This window comes from Rutidosis leptorrhynchoides, chromosome 7, assembly GCF_046630445.1.
Source record: "Rutidosis leptorrhynchoides isolate AG116_Rl617_1_P2 chromosome 7, CSIRO_AGI_Rlap_v1, whole genome shotgun sequence".
Lineage (NCBI taxonomy): Eukaryota > Viridiplantae > Streptophyta > Magnoliopsida > Asterales > Asteraceae > Rutidosis > Rutidosis leptorrhynchoides.
The window spans coordinates 39,733,325-39,750,674 of record NC_092339.1 but is presented as its reverse complement, the minus strand read 5'-3'; the positions used below and the strand labels follow the sequence as shown (position 1 = coordinate 39,750,674).

The window sequence follows — 17,350 nt, the reverse complement described above, 5'->3', positions numbered from 1 at the left end:
AAGTACAATACTCTCTTAAATACTTTTTCAAATCACTGCCTTCTCTTAAAAAACTCTACATATGGGTGTAAATTCTGGTATGAAGCCCATTATTTATCTATTTGGTCCAAAATGTATGATAAAAAGCCTAAAGTTAAATAAATAATTAGCCCATAGTAAGTGTTGTGGAATAAATGGGCAGGACTGTTCTGTGCTCGTTACAAACGTAAAACAAAAACCAAGCGCCGCTGCCGGGGATCGAACCCGGGTCACCCGCGTGACAGGCGGGAATACTTACCACTATACTACAACGACTTGATGTTCGATGTATTATTGTTATAAATATAACACTCTTAATCCGTTTGTATGCACTTGAAATACGTAGTAATAAGGTACATTCATTGAAACAGTATTATAATTAACCACCACACACAGAGGCGAAACTAGGATTTTTTTCACTGGGGGTAAAAATTTTTTTTTTAACCGTAGCAATTTTTTTGGACAAAATTTGAAGATTTTTGGACAAAAGTTGGAGAATTTGGGGCAAAATTTGAAGGTTTTGGGGCAAAATATGTAGGTTTGGGGGCAAAAAAAAATCCACCGGGGGCAAAGTCGAAAAACCCAAAATTTTTACACTGAAAAAAAAAATCCACCGGCCCCCCCCCCTACCATCTTCGCCCCTGACCACACACGTGTCCACTCATCGCCAACATATCGCAATACTCCATGTCCCAAAATAGCATTTTAGAGGCCGTTAAAACCACAGGATTAAGATAATCAGGTGCTAAAAAGTATGTGAAGCAAGCAATTAGCGATCACATACATCACCATGCATGTATTTCAATTTTTTATTTTTTATTTATTTTTTATTTTTTCTAAAGATAAACTCACACACCCATCTAATTCTAACATGTATTTCGATATATTGGATACGATTCGTTTTTCATAGAAAATTATTAGTGCTTTCTTCTTGATTCGTTTCAATATCACAGGATTAAGATAATCCGTAGCACACATATAACCTTACAGTGGAGGATATGAACTTGAGGCTCGAATTCTTTATATAAAGATAAATTATAAATGTCAGTTATACCTTTTATGATCAGTTTTCTGCATTATACAGTATATCGTTAAATTACATAGTAAATGTCAGTTATACCATTAATGGTCACACTTCTTATGCACAACATGAAACAAAGTTACACAGCGTCAACAAATACTTCGTCTTCAAAAAAAAAAAAAAAAAAAAAAAAAAATTGAGTACTACAAAAATTGTCGTCCCTAATGGACAGATTTTGTCGTTCCTAATGTACGATTTTCCTGTAGTGCTACAACCAGAGCTTTTCAAGTAACTTGTTCGCTGCTGCAAACTTCAATGCTATAGTGACACAATGACAGCTTTTCTAGCCAGTGAAGACTAAGAATAGAACCTTTTGTGGCACATAGTTTATGCCACAAATACTTTTTAAATGTAAGCAATAATCTTAGCAGCAGGGGCACTAATATTTATGACATTGTAACTCATACTGATCCAATATCATTTTGATTTTTAATTATGTTTTGTAGGTTAATTCACTTCGGGTGGAAAAATGATTTGTCTTTATTCTATAATAGGGGAAAAATTGTCTACACGTCACCTTCCCATACCTCGCATATGCGGGATTAAGTTTTGTTGTTGTTGTTGTTGTTGTTTCGTAGGTTAATTGAAATAAATATAAATAAATAGATAAATAGTAGCGTAAGAGATATTTCAAAAATGTCATTTCATTCGTTTACTTCTAGTCAAGCTTTGCAGAATAATTTGCATGTTATATTGGCCCTTGAAAAGGAAAGACGAAGAAACATTTCACAAAAGAATGAAATAAGAAAATAAAATCTTGATTCACTCCTTCCATGAACTTACAAGTTAAAAGTATATATCTTTAGTACACATCAAGCATCGACTAGCTCTTGTTCAACTATATTTAAGTATAACCTTGCCTTGCTTTAAAAAAAAAACTAAATTAAGTAAATCCTTACTCCATATCTTGTTTAGAACGATGTCTTTGAAGACTCTGAGGATGCTATGCCGTGGGTGGGGTTGTATGTAGCTATAGCATCTGTAGTTTGCACTCTTGCGATGGCAGCTGACGCCTTCCACGGCTTCAAACAAGGTAAACTATGGTTTCCTTGCAAATTTTTCACACTCAATGCTGCTTCACTTACAGTTATAGCAGTAGCAATGAAGATACCGATGGATCTAACTACTATCAAGGATGAGAATGAACTATTCAGTAAGTTTATTAGCATCATTTTCTTGTTCACCATGTTAGCCAATTTCTTACCTTCCTTAGGGCTTATGGGTGACAAAGAACTTTTAGTTAATATGATAGCCCTGGGTATTCTCTTAATCACCATTCTAGTAAATGTATGCATTCAAATTGCTACAGTGATGTTTTCTAATGCGTTAGGCTTATATATGTTACCCACTTTAATGGCATTTTCTGTAGCTTTAACAGTTCCAGCATCTAGAAGAATCTTAGAACTACAATACAAAGAGTTGCATGGATTGTCTTTAAATCATAAGGAGATAAATTTCTCTCATAAGAAACTTGTGCATAATATTAAAAAGTATTGGATGATGGCAGAAACAGGTAACCCCCAATTTTTGATTGCTTGTTCACAAGTTTCTTCAGCTTTTGGGGTTATATGTTTACCCATTGCTGTCCTTTCAGCATACTTGCTTGTACAGGAGAATGAGTACTTTTCTATATGAGAATCAGATTATAAGTGGCCAATCAAACCTATTGCTGATCTCCAATTGATTGGTATAATAGTAGGTAGTATAGCTACAGTGTTTAGATGTTTCAGTGTTATTAGTTATTTCAACCTTTCTAAGAAGTGGAGCAAGAACCATATAAATGTATTTAGAGTTGAGAAACAATGGATCAAAAGGCTTCAACAGTGGAAGCGAAGTCATGTTCGTTCACATATCCCAGGCCGCCATTGCAAAATGGTTTTCCATCAAGTCAAAAACTTGATTTTGAACGTTTGTATAGCACTTCAAATACTGGCTGCAGTTATATGCAAAACGATATGTCTCGTTCCTAGATGTTTCCTGATCATATTCTCTTATTGTTGGCATCTCTGCAAATTATTGTTGAAAACTTGCATTCGGAAGCCAAATGCATCGAACGATAACATAGATTCAGAGGTGGAAGAATATAAGAGATATGTGATACTATTTGAAGAGGAGGCGATACTTTCAAACAGAGTATTGACAAATATTCTTAGATCCATAACAAAACTTCTTCAAGAATCCGAAAAGAAAGAGCCGAGAAATCTTATGAAGCTACTAAACAAATCTACAAATTTCAACGGAGTAGTAGAATTCGATAATGACCAAGTCCCGCTTTTACATGGGGATAATGTCCACAATTGTTGGAGCCTAGTTTTAGTAACGTTAACAGCTGTTGCTATTGCACTTCCTAACGTTGTAAATACTGGTGTCATGGAGTTACTTGCTGGTATACGGGAAGGGCTCAAATTTGTAAAACGTATAGAATAAAACCTCAACGAAAATGGTGACTTGGCGGAGGCAAGAAAAGCATCTACGCGTTTGTAGACAGAAGTTGAAGTATACTGCAAGTGGCTATAGATTGATCTTCAAAACAAGGCTTACAAAGGAAAAACATCAAAGGAGATTCTTCGGTTGTTAGGTGATGTGGCTGTACAAAACGTCATACAGTTCAAGAGTCGCAAATCTAAAAGTATGAATCGCTCACTTCACAAGTTCATTTCTTCGAGTTCCATGTATAGAATTACTGAAACCATACAGCTCCATTGTCATAAGCAAGAAAGTTGGCCGAATGATGAGGAGCTTTTTGATTGGGTATCAACTGTGATTGCAGATCTGTTTTGTGCTTGCTTTACCAACATACCACGTGTTATGACTATGATGTGTCATCACAATGCAATCGAAAAAAGGCAGCAAAGCATCCGCGCCGCAGCTAAGCTTCTTGGTAAATCGAAAGACATTCTTACCATACTTGAAATGCGCCAACTTCCAAACATAGATGTGGACTCTATGGCGTACATTGAGAAGTGGCATGCATTACCAAACAATGATTTACTCAATGGTTACGTTTTATCAAACCATGTTCAACCAGCTTCTGCAAGTATTAATGGTTCACTTATAGTAACTGTTATGTAAGTGTGGATGCATTCATCAAACTAGTTTATATTGCTACATCAGTTGACATCAACGCTAGCTCTTCCATGTCAAGCGTTTCTTGGCTCTTAAACTCTGCTTCATATTTTTTGTATTTAATGTTTTGAATATTAATTGCAGTTTATAGTTGATACTTGTTCAAGTTTCAGTTGCTATTTTATACTTCATCTCATGATCTCGTGCTACTAGAATTATTGATGGGATGATGATTTACTCAAGTTTTTGGATAGCTAGTGATTTGACACGTTCAGCAGACTAAAACTTTTTTTTTTATTACTATGTATAAAAGCAAATCCATTGTTGAAGATGAGTTATGATGATCACATCCTACTTATTATTCACTGTTTAATATTACTTTGAAACCGTTATAGGTATCAAGTTAACAGATCCAAGAAAGGTCTACAAATGCAAAATGCACCTGTCATATACGGAGTAATTGTCTAGATGGTTTGAGATGCAACACAAGGAGAATCAAAAATGTGTTGTACTTGTGATCCACAAATTATTGTGAACCTAGATGTCTCAATATCGATTACAAGAACACTCGATATACAAATATATAATGGGCTAAGTCCTAACACTAACATTACTACTACAAGCAACATAGATACAAGCCACATTTGCAACTTCACGATGTTTTCTCGGATAGCCGCAGTTTATATTCTTATTAGAGCTTATGACACACTTAAGAGACTGTACAACATCAAAACTCACATTTGACCCAAATTGACCATAACAGAACATTTCACAACTATAATTGTGCAAGAAATATTCATTTACCTTTATGTGTGAAGATTTTACTTTATCATTTACGGACACTTTTAAGTGTAAAGATTATGCTTACTTACTCACAGTTTAGATAGAGCGCTTTTTGGTGTGGAATAGATTATTATTATTATTGAAACAAAAAATTCTTACTTGTCAATCCTGTAACCATCCTTCTTTTAGGTTAACAAAGCCCCATAACTTAAGTCAGCTTGACCATGTCAATAGCTTAATCATACAGAAGTAAAGTATAATAAATGTAACATGATACTACAATACATGAACCTTTTAAACTACTGAGCAAACATCACCAACAAATGATTTAACCAGGCAAAATGTGTTTCTAAAATGAAGATTAAATACAACATTGAATGCTAGAACCTTTAAAAACTCAATCACAGTTGACATCTTTTAAAAGTACATAACCTCAACAAACCTTCTACTCTTTTAGTTAAACTTTCACCATCTCATAATTTATTTACTATTAATCTATAACATTGAGGTCCACTTGTAATAAAACTGTTGGAAGCTTCGACGAGTCCAACACACCCACTACAGAGTACCTAGATTATACTACACTCACTATACCAACACTTTGACGTTAGTTAGCCTTTAATTTTATGAATCCTTAGTGCACAATAATGTTTAGGCGACAGTGTCGACCATATGTCATTCAGGCGGTATAACCGACCATATATCACTTAGGCGGCAGAGCCGACCATATAATAAAAATAACACAAGTGCACTAAGAACTTAAACACAAACTAAGGCTTAACCGTGAAACTTAACAAAGAACACTTTTATTAATACAAAATATAATTACAATATTGCTTACTTATATGTTTTCTCTTCTCTAACTCACACTCTTCTTACTTCCTCACAACTCTCACACTTTACACAAATGAACCCACCACCTATATTTATACTTCTCCATGGAAGTTTCTAGAAACTAGATATTTCCATGGATATATAAATATCTAGATATTTTTGTACATATAAATATCTAGATATTTCTTATACATATAAATATCTAGATTTTTCTATACATTTTAATATCTAGATATTTTACATATACATATTAATATCTAGATATTTTACCCATATACATTTACTAATTCCATATTATTCTAAATTTGCATTGTATTTTAACACTCCCCCTCAATGCAAATTTTCTTCCAACGATGTCTTGCAGACCATTCCAAGTGCTTCTATGAATTTTGTAAACTTCGGTTTACTTAGGCTCTTGGTGAATATATCTGCAACCTGTTCATCTTCCTTTGTTGGCATCATCTTGATCTTTCCTTCAAGGACCTTCTCGCGAACATAATGATAATGCACTTCTATATGTTTTGCTCTTGCATGAAAGACTGAATTCTCTGCTAGTCGTATAGTAGATAGGTTATCGCAAAGAAGATTTACTTGATAATCTGTTGATTGATGAAGATCTTCCATTAGTTGTTTCAACCATGTAATTTCTTGTATTGCTGATGATGCCGATCGATATTCTGCTTCAGTGCTTGATAAGGATACTGTTGGTTGTCTGTTGCTACACTATGATATTACCCCCGAGCCAAGACTAAACATGTATCCAGTTGTTGACCGTCGTGTATCATAGTCTCCAGCGTAATCAGCGTCACAATATCCAGTCACGTGACATTCTTTTATTTTCTTGTATAAAATACCAAAGTTAATAGTTCCTTTAACATACCTTAAGATGCATCGTACAACATCAAGGTGAGGCTTCTTCGGATTGCTCATGTATCGACTAACCACTCCAACTGCATAAGATATGTCTGGCCGGCTTAGTGTGAGATAAATAAGACTTCCGACCATCTTTCGATACATGGTAACATCTTGAAGACTTTTTCCTTCATCTGCTCGTAGTTTCGTATTCGGATCCATTGGGGTTGAGATAGGTTTGCAATTAAGCATTCCGTACTTTTGTAAAAGATCTCGCGCATATTTCTGTTGTCCCAGAAATAATCCTTCTCTTTTCTGCTCTATTTCGAGTCCAAGAAAATGTTTGAGTTCTCCAAGCTCCTTCATATGAAATCTGATAGACAAATTCTCTCTTGTTCTTTAGATCTCCTCATAGTGATCTCCCATGATGATTAAGTCATCCACATATACTAGCACTATGGCTAGTTTTCCTTGATCTTGTTTCACAAATAAACTAGAATCTGAAGGAGCAACTGTAAAACCACTTTGTACCAAGAACTCACCAATTTTCCCGTACCAAGCTCTTGGAGCCTGCTTCAAGCTGTATAGTGCTTTCTTTAATTTGCAGACATGGTCAGGATGGAACTTGTTCTCAAAGCATCTTGGTTGCTCCATATAAATGTATTTGTCAAGTTCTCCATGTAAGAAAGCATTTTTGACATCCATCTGCCACAACTTCCAAGATTTGCTAGTGGCTAAAGCTAGTAGAGCTCGAATTGTTGTGATCTTCGCCACTGGACTAAATGTTTCTTCATAATCCAGCCCATATTGTTGAGAAAAACCTCTAGCAACAAGTTGAGCTTTATACCTTTCAATGGAGCCATCTGATCGAGTCTTCACCTTGTAAACCCATTTACAAGATATTGGTTTTACATCTTTTGGCTTTGGAACTAAACTCCATGTCTGGTTTTCTTTTAGTGCATTAATTTCTTCTTCCATCGCTTTCTGCCACTCTCGATTTGTGCTGCTTCTTCATAAGTAGAAGGCTCAATAGGTATTGATTCATCCACTTGAGCAGCATTGGCATACCTTGGATTAGGTTGTATCGGCCTTGTTGATCTCCTTAATTCTTGTGCATGCTCCTCGACTTCCTTTTGGCTTGGACGAACCTCCTCGGATATAGATTGATGTACACCAGTTTTCCATGGACTCTTTTCCTTAGAGTACGACCCTTCTCCTTCTTTTATTGAATCCAATATCTGCTCTTTAGGCTCTTCTTTTTCTTCTGGTCCTTCTTCTAATCCATGAGATTCTGGAAGCTCTATCTTTTGAGGTGACCACCATGAAGAAGCTTCATCAAATACCACATTTCTTGAAGTAGGACACTTTCCAGTATTTGGATCACAACATCTCCATCCTTTTCTTGATTCATCATAACCGACAAAAATGCACCGAATTACCTTTTTGTCAAATTTGCTTCTTAGATGATCTGGCACGAAGACGTAGCATACACATCCAAAAACCTTGAGATGGTTGACGGTTGGCTTGATCTTCCATAATCTTTCATACGGTGAAATATGCCCCAACTTTGTTTGTGGAAGCCTATTTATCACGTATGATGCAGTTCTCATACAATCATCCCAAAATCTTCCTGGCACGTTCTTACCATGAGGCATACTTCTACAAGTTTCGGCAAGGTGACAATTCTTGCGTTCTGCGACTCCATTCTGTTGTGGAGTATTGGGACAAGTTAATTGTCTTCTAATCTCGTGCTTCTCAAGATAGATATTGAACTCAGTTGATAAATATTCTCCTCCATTATCTGTGCGTAAGCACCTAATCTTATTATTGAGCTCACTTTCTATCTTCTTCTTGAACTCTTTAAACTTCTGAAAAGTCTCTGACTTTTCTTTCATGAAGTAAACCCACACATACCTTGAGAAGTCATCAATGAATGTCACCATATACTTCATACCTCCAAGTGATGTTTGTTTCACTGGGCCGAAGACGTCTGAGTGTATGAGCTCTAGTGGTGTCGTGGACTGATGTTGTGACTCCTTGAATGGCAATTGGTGAGCTTTTCCAAATTGACATCCAGCACATATTGTATCTGTTCAGATATCAATTTGGGGAAACCCATTTACTATGCGTTTCACCATCATCTCCTTTAACTTATTGTAGCCCACATGCCCAAGACGTTCATGCCACAGATCAGCCGTCTCATTCTTTCGAGTCTTATCCACATAAGCTGTTTCAGCAGATAATACATAGACCGATTCTATTCTTCTTCCATACATAACTGGATTGCTAACCACCTTTACTCTCTTGAATACGGACACATCTTCTAGTCCAAAGAGCACATAGTTCCCTTCTGCTGTTACTTGTGGTACTGACAGTAAATTCTTCTTTAGGCCAGGGACAAGATACACCTTCTCGAGTTGGAGCTTATGAGAGTCGCCTTCATTTGGAATTATTGTCTTTCCAATGTGAGAAATAGACAACCTTGAATTGTTGGCTGTCAACACGACTCTCTTTCCTTTGTAATCCTCCATTTCTTGTAGCTTCGTCCCATCGTTGGTCATATGGTTTGAGCACCTAGAATCGATGATCCAATCATCTTTGTAGTTTATTTTTAACTTTAAGGTTGCTGCAAGAGCTTGATCATCCATGTCAACTTCAACGGAGAGTCCTGCTTCTGCATCCCAAGTTTCCTCATTAATGGATGCTTCGAATGTGACCTCTTTCTTCTCATCTCTTGCGGCAGCCACATTTTCTTCGAAAGTTCGCCTTCTGGGGAATCTACAATCTCGAGCAAAATGACCCTTCTTGCCACAATTGAAGCATTCACCATTCCTTATCTTATCATTTTATCCATATTGTTGGCGATGATATTTTCTTCCTTCTTGAGCTCCCCCTGAAGCATTTCCTTTTGATTTTGGGTGACCCTTCCACCCATATGTCTTACTTTCTTTCATTGCCTCTTGTCTTTGAGATGTCGCTTTCTTCTTATTGGTGAAGAGTGCATCTTCTCCGTCTTTTATGGTTACTTCATTCATATGCTTGGTGAAATGTCCCGTTCTTATTGATTAAAAACGTTCCATATTAATTGATTTCGTTGCGAGGTTTTGACCTCTATATGAGACGTTTTTTAAAGACTGCATTCATTTTAAAACAAACCATAACCTTTATTTCATCAATAAAGGTTTAAAAAAGCTTTACGTAGATTATCAAATAATGATAATCTAAAATATCCTGTTTACACACGACCATTACATAATGGTTTGCAATACAAATATGTTACAACAAAATAAGTTTCTTGAATGCAGTTTTTACACAATATCATACAAGCATGGACTCCAAATCTCGTCCTTATTTAAGTATGAGACAGCGGAAGCTCTTAATAATCACCTGAGAATAAACATGCTTAAAACGTCAACAAAAATGTTGGTGAGTTATAGGTTTAACCTATATATATCAAATCATAATAATAGACCACAAGATTTCATATTTCAATACACATCCCATACATAGAGATAAAAATCATTCATATGGTGAACACCTGGTAACCGACATTAACAAGATGCATATATAAGAATATCCACATCATTCCGGGACACCCTTCGGATATGATATAAATTTCGAAGTACTAAAGCATCCGGTACTTTGGATGGGGCTTGTTGGGCCCAATAGATCTATCTTTAGGATTCGCGTCAATTAGGGTGTCTGTTCCCTAATTCTTAGATTACCAGACTTAATAAAAAGGGGCATATTCGATTTCGATAATTCAACCATAGAATGTAGTTTCACGTACTTGTGTCTATTTTATAAATCATTTATAAAACCTGCATGTATTCTCATCCCAAAAATATTAGATTTTAAAAGTGGGACTATAACTCACTTTCACAGATTTTTACTTCGTCGGGAAGTAAGACTTGGCCACTGTTGATTCACGAACCTATAACAATATATACATATATATTAAAGTATGTTCAAAATATATTTACAACACTTTTAATATATTTTGATGTTTTAAGTTTATTAAGTCAGCTGTCCTCGTTAGTAACCTATAACTAGTTGTCCACAGTTAGATGTACAGAAATAAATCGATAAATATTATCTTGAATCAATCCACGACCCAGTGTATACGTATCTCAGTATTGATCACAACTCAAACTATATATATTTTGGAATCAACCTCAACCCTGTATAGCTAACTCCAACATTCACATATAGAGTGTCTATGGTTGTTCCGAAATATACATAGATGTGTCGACATGATAGGTCGAAACATTGTATACGTGTCTATGATATCTCAAGATTACATAATATACAATACAAGTTGATTAAGTTATGGTTGGAATAGATTTGTTACCAATTTTCACGTAGCTAAAATGAGAAAAATTATCCAATCTTGTTTTACCCATAACTTCTTCATTTTAAATCCGTTTTGAGTGAATCAAATTGCTATGGTTTCATATTGAACTCTATTTTATGAATATAAACAGAAAAGTATAGGTTTATAGTCGAAAAAATAAGTTACAAGTCGTTTTTGTAAAGGTAGTCATTTCAGTCGAAAGAACGACGTCTAGATGACCATTTTAGAAAACATACTTCCACTTTGAGTTTAACCATAATTTTTGGATATAGTTTCATGTTCATAATAAAAATCATTTTCTCAGAATTACAACTTTTAAATCAAAGTTTATCATAGTTTTTAATTAACTAACCCAAAACAGCCCGCGGTGTTACTACGACGGCGTAAATCCGGTTTTACTTTGTTTTTCGTGTTTCCAGGTTTTAAATCATTAAGTTAGCATATCATATAGATATAGAACATGTGTTTAGTTGATTTTAAAAGTCAAGTTAGAAGGATTAACTTTTGTTTGCGAACAAGTTTAGAATTAACTAAACTATGTTCTAGTGATTACAAGTTTAAACCTTCGAATAAGATAGCTTTATATGTATGAATCGAATGATGTTATGAACATCATTACTACCTTAAGTTCCTTGGATAAACCTACTGGAAAAGAGAAAAATGGATCTAGCTTCAATGGATCCTTGGATGGCTCGAAGTTCTTGAAGCAAAATCATGACACGAAAACAAGTTCAAGTAAGATCATCACTTGAAATAAGATTGTTATAGTTATAGAAATTGAACTAAAGTTTGAATATGATTATTACCTTGTATTAGAATGATAACCTACTGTAAGAAACAAAGATTTCTTGAGGTTGGATGATCACCTTACAAGATTGGAAGTGAGCTAGCAAACTTGAAAGTATTCTTGATTTTATGAAACTAGAACTTTTGGAATTTATGAAGAACACTTAGAACTTGAAGATAGAACTTGAGAGAGATCAATTAGATGAAGAAAATTGAAGAATGAAAGTGTTTGTAGGTGTTTTTGGTCGTTGGTGTATGGATTAGATATAAAGGATATGTAATTTTGTTTTCATGTAAATAAGTCATGAATGATTACTCATATTTTTGTAATTTTATGAGATATTTCATGCTAGTTGCCAAATGATGGTTCCCACATGTGTTAGGTGACTCAAATGGGCTGCTAAGAGCTGATCATTGGAGTGTATATACCAATAGTACATACATCTAAAAGCTGTGTATTGTACGAGTACGAATACGGGTGCATACGAGTAGAATTGTTGATGAAACTGAACGAGAATATAATTGTAAGCATTTTTGTTAAGTAGAAGTATTTTGATAAGTGTCTTGAAGTCTTTCAAAAGTGTATGAATACATATTAAAACACTACCTGTATATACATTTTAACTGAGTCGTTAAGTCATCGTTAGTCGTTACATGTAAATGTTGTTTTGAAACCTTTAGGTTAACGATCTTGTTAAATGTTGTTAACCCAATGTTTATAATATCAAAAGAGATTTTAATTTATTATATTATCAAGATATTATGATGTACGAATATCTCTTAATATGATATATATACATTAAATGTCGTTACAACGATAATCGTTACATATATGTCTCGTTTCAAAATCATTAAGTTAGTAGTCTTGTTTTTACATATGTAGTTCATTGTTAATATACTTAATGATATGTTTACTTATCATAATATCATGTTAACTATATATATAACCATATATATGTCATCATATAGTTTTTACAAGTTTTAACGTTCGTGAATCACCGGTCAACTTGGGTGGTCAATTGTCTATATGAAACCTATTTCAATTAATCAAGTCTTAACAAGTTTGATTGCTTAACATGTTGGAAACACTTAATTATGTAAATAAAAATTTCATTTAATATATATATAAACATGGAAAAGTTCCGGTCACTACAGTACCTACCCGTTAAATAAATTTCGTCCCGAAATTTTAAGCAGTTGGAGGTGTTGACGTATCTTCTGGAAATAAATGCGGGTATTTCTTCTTCATCTGATCTTCACGCTCCCAGGTGAACTCGGGTCCTCTACAAGCATTCCATCGAACCTTAATAATCGGTATCTTGTTTTGTTTAAGTCTCTTAACCTCACGATCCATTATTTCTACGGGTTCTTCAATGAATTGAAGTTTTTCATTGATTTGGATTTCGTCCAACGGAATAGTGAGATCTTCTTTAGCAAAACATTTCTTCAAATTTGAGACGTGGAAAGTGTTATGTACAGCCGCGAGTTGTTGAGGTAGCTTCAGTTGGTAAGCTACTGGTCCGACACGATCTATAATCTTGAATGGTCCAATGTACCTTGGATTTAGTTTCCCCCGTTTACCAAATCGAACAACTCCTTTCCAAGGTGAAACCTTAAGCATGACCATCTCTCCAATTTCAAATTCTATATCTTTTCTTTTAATGTCAGCGTAGCTCTTTTGTCGACTTTGGGCGGTTTTCAACCGTTGTTGAATTTGGATGATCTTCTCGGTAGTTTCTTGTATAATCTCCGGACCCGTAATTTGTCTATCCCCCACTTCACTCCAACAAATCGGAGACCTGCACTTTCTACCATAAAGTGCTTCAACGGCGCCATCTCAATGCTTGAATGGTAGCTGTTGTTGTAGGAAAATTCTGCAAACGGTAGATGTCGATCCCAACTGTTTCCGAAATCAATAACACATGCTCGTAGCATGTCTTCAAGCGTTTGTATCGTCCTTTCGCTCTGCCCATCAGTTTGTGGATGATAGGCAGTACTCATGTCTAGACGAGTTCCTAATGCTTGCTGTAATGTCTGCCAGAATCTTGAAATAAATCTGCCATCCCTATCAGAGATAATAGAGATTGGTATTCCATGTCTGGAGATGACTTCTTTCAAATACAGTCGTGCTAACTTCTCCATCTTGTCATCTTCTCTTATTGGCAGGAAATGTGCTGATTTGGTGAGACGATCAACTATTACCCAAATAGTATCAAAACCATTTGCAGTCCTTGGCAATTTAGTGATGAAATCCATGGTAATGTTTTCCCATTTCCATTCCGGGATTTCGGGTTGTTGAAGTAGACCTGATGGTTTCTGATGCTCAGCTTTGACCTTAGAACACGTCAAACATTCTCCTACGTATTTAGCAACATCGGCTTTCATACCCGGCCACCAAAAATGTTTCTTGAGATCCTTGTACATCTTCCCCGTTCCAGGATGTATTGAGTATCTGGTTTTATGAGCTTCTCTAAGTACCATTTCTCTCATATCTCCAAATTTTGGTACCCAAATCCTTTCAGCCCTATACCGGGTTCCGTCTTCCCGAATATTAAGATGCTTCTCCGATCCTTTGGGTATTTCATCCTTTAAATTTCCCTCTTTTAAAACTCCTTGTTGCGCCTCCTTTATTTGAGTAGTAAGGTTATTATGAATCATTATATTCATAGATTTTACTCGAATGGGTTCTCTGTCCTTCCTGCTCAAGGCATCGGCTACCACATTTGCCTTCCCTGGGTGGTAACGAATCTCAAAGTCGTAATCATTCAATAATTCAATCCACCTACGCTGCCTCATATTCAGTTGTTTCTGATTAAATATGTGTTGAAGACTTTTGTGGTCGGTATATATAATACTTTTGACCCCATATAAGTAGTGCCTCCAAGTCTTTAATGCAAAAACAACCACGCCTAATTCCAAATCATGCGTCGTATAATTTTGTTCGTGAATCTTCAATTGTCTAGACGCATAAGCAATCACCTTCGTTCGTTGCATTAATACACAACCGAGACCTTGCTTTGATGCGTCACAATAAATCACAAAATCATCATTCCCTTCAGGCAATGACAATATAGGTGCCGTAGTTAGCTTTTTCTTCAATAACTGAAACGCTTTCTCTTGTTCATCATTCCATTCAAATTTCTTCCCTTTATGCGTTAATGCAGTCAAGGGTTTTGCTATTCTGGAAAAGTCTTGGATGAACCTTCTGTAGTAACCAGCTAGTCCTAAAAACTGGCGTATGTGTTTCGGAGTTTCCCACTTTTCAACAGTTTCTATCTTTGCCGGATCCACCTTAATACCTTCTTTGTTCACTATGTGACCGAGGAATTGAACTTCTTCCAACCAAAATGCACACTTTGAAAACTTAGCGTACAATTCTTCCTTCCTCAATACTTCTAACACCTTTCTCAAATGTTCACCGTGTTCTTGGTCATTCTTTGAGTAAATAAGTTTGTCATCAATGAAAACAATGACAAACTTGTCAAGGTATGGTCCACACACTCGGTTCATAAGGTCCATGAACACAGCTGGTGCATTAGTTAAACCAAACGGCATGACCATAAACTCGTAATGACCGTAACGTGTTCTGAAAGCAGTCTTTGGAATATCATCTTCTTTCACTCGCATTTGATGATACCCGGAACATAAGTCAATCTTTGAATAAACAGACGAGCCTTGTAGTTGATCAAATAAGTCGTCGATTCTCGGTAGTGGGTAGCGGTTCTTGATGGTAAGTTTGTTCAACTCTCGGTAGTCGATACACAACCTGAATGTACCATCTTTCTTCTTGACAAACAAAACAGGAGCTCCCCACGGTGATGTGCTTGGTCGAATGAAACCACGCTCTAAAAGTTCTTGTAATTGGCTTTGCAGTTCTTTCATCTCGCTGGGTGCGAGTCTGTAAGGAGCACGAGCTATTGGTGCAGCTCCTGGTACAAGATCTATTTGAAATTCAACGGATCGATGTGGGGGTAATCCCGGTAATTCTTTCGGAAATACATCGGGAAATTCTTTTGCAATGGGAACATCATTGATGCTCTTTTCTTCAGTTTGTACTTTCTCGACGTGTGCTAGAACAGCATAGCAACCTTTTCTTATTAGTTTTTGTGCCTTCAAATTACTAATAAGATGTAGTTTCGTGTTGCCCTTTTCTCCGTACACCATTAAGGGTTTTCCTTTTTCTCGTATAATGCAAATTGCATTTTTGTAACAAACGATCTCTGCTTTCACTTCTTTCAACCAGTCCATACCGATTATCACATCAAAACTCCCTAACTCTACTGGTATCAAATCAATCTTAAATGTTTCGCTAACCAGTTTAATTTCTCGATTCCGACATATATTATCTGCTGAAATTAATTTACCATTTGCTAATTCGAGTAAAAATTTACTATCCAAAGGAGTCAATGGACAACTTAATTTAGCACAAAAATCTCTACTCATATAGCTTCTATCCGCACCCGAATCAAATAAAACGTAAGCAGATTTATTGTCAATAAGAAACGTACCCGTAACAAGCTCCGGGTCTTCCTGTGCCTCTGCCGCATTAATATTGAAAACTCTTCCGCGGCCTTGTCCATTCGTGTTCTCCTGGTTCGGGCAATTTCTAATAATGTGGCCCGGTTTTCCACATTTATAACAAACTACATTGGCATAACTTGCTCCGACACTACTTGCTCCGCCATTACTCGTTCCGACACCATTTGTTCCTTTCGTTCTGTTAACCCCTGGTCCGTAGACCTCACACTTCGCCACGCTATGACCATTTCTTTTACACTTGTTGCAAAATTTGGTGCAGAACCCCGAGTGATACTTTTCACACCTTTGGCATAGCTGCTTCTGATTGTTGTTGTTGTTGCGGTTATTATTGTTGTTGGGATGATTGTTGTAGTTGCTGTTGTTGTTGTTGTTGTTGTTGTTGTTGTTGGGCCGTTTGTTGTAGTTACGATTGATGTTGCGATTGTTTGGATAATTGTTGCGATTATTGTTGTAATTGCTGTTGTTGTTATATTGGTGATTCTTATCACCGTTTTCCTCCCACTTTCTTTTGACTTGCTTCACATTGGCCTCTTCAGTAGTCTGTTCTTTAATTCTTTCTTCAATCTGGTTCACTAGTTTGTGAGCCATTCTACATGCCTGTTGTATGGAGGCGGGCTCGTGTGAACTTATATCTTCTTGGATTCTTTCCGGTAATCCTTTCACAAACGCGTCGATCTTCTCTTCCTCATCTTCGAAAGCTCCCGGACACAATAGGCACAATTCTGTGAATCGTCTTTCGTACGTGGTAATATCAAATCCTTGAGTTCGTAACCCTCTAAGTTCTGTCTTGAGCTTATTGACCTTGGTTCTGGGACGGTACTTCTCGTTCATCAAGTGCTTGAATGCTGACCACGGTAGTGCGTACGCATCATCTTGTCCCACTTGCTCTAGATAGGTATTCCACCATGTTAACGCAGAACCTGTGAAGGTATGCGTAGCGTACTTCACTTTGTCCTCTTCAGTACACTTACTTATGGCAAACACCAATTCGACCTTCTCGGTCCACCGTTTCAATCCGATCGGTCCTTCGGTTCCAT

The 17,350-nt window shown here is 36.2% G+C and overlaps 1 protein-coding gene and 1 non-coding gene across 2 annotated transcripts; one reads left to right on the top strand and one right to left on the bottom strand.

Moving 5' to 3' along the window:
* Positions 1–222: 222 nt before the first annotated feature.
* Positions 223–294, bottom strand: TRNAD-GUC (transfer RNA aspartic acid (anticodon GUC)). Its single transcript has one exon. It is a non-coding gene; the product is annotated as a tRNA-Asp (tRNA).
* Positions 295–2,044: 1,750 nt separating this feature from the next.
* LOC139859133 (uncharacterized) lies at positions 2,045–4,633 on the top strand. Its single transcript, XM_071847938.1, has 4 exons — positions 2,045–2,612; positions 2,799–3,508; positions 3,617–4,167; positions 4,561–4,633. Exons 1-4 carry the CDS (start codon positions 2,045–2,047, stop codon positions 4,631–4,633), a joined length of 1,902 nt encoding a protein of 633 aa, XP_071704039.1.
* The last annotated feature ends 12,717 nt before the right edge of the window (positions 4,634–17,350 follow it).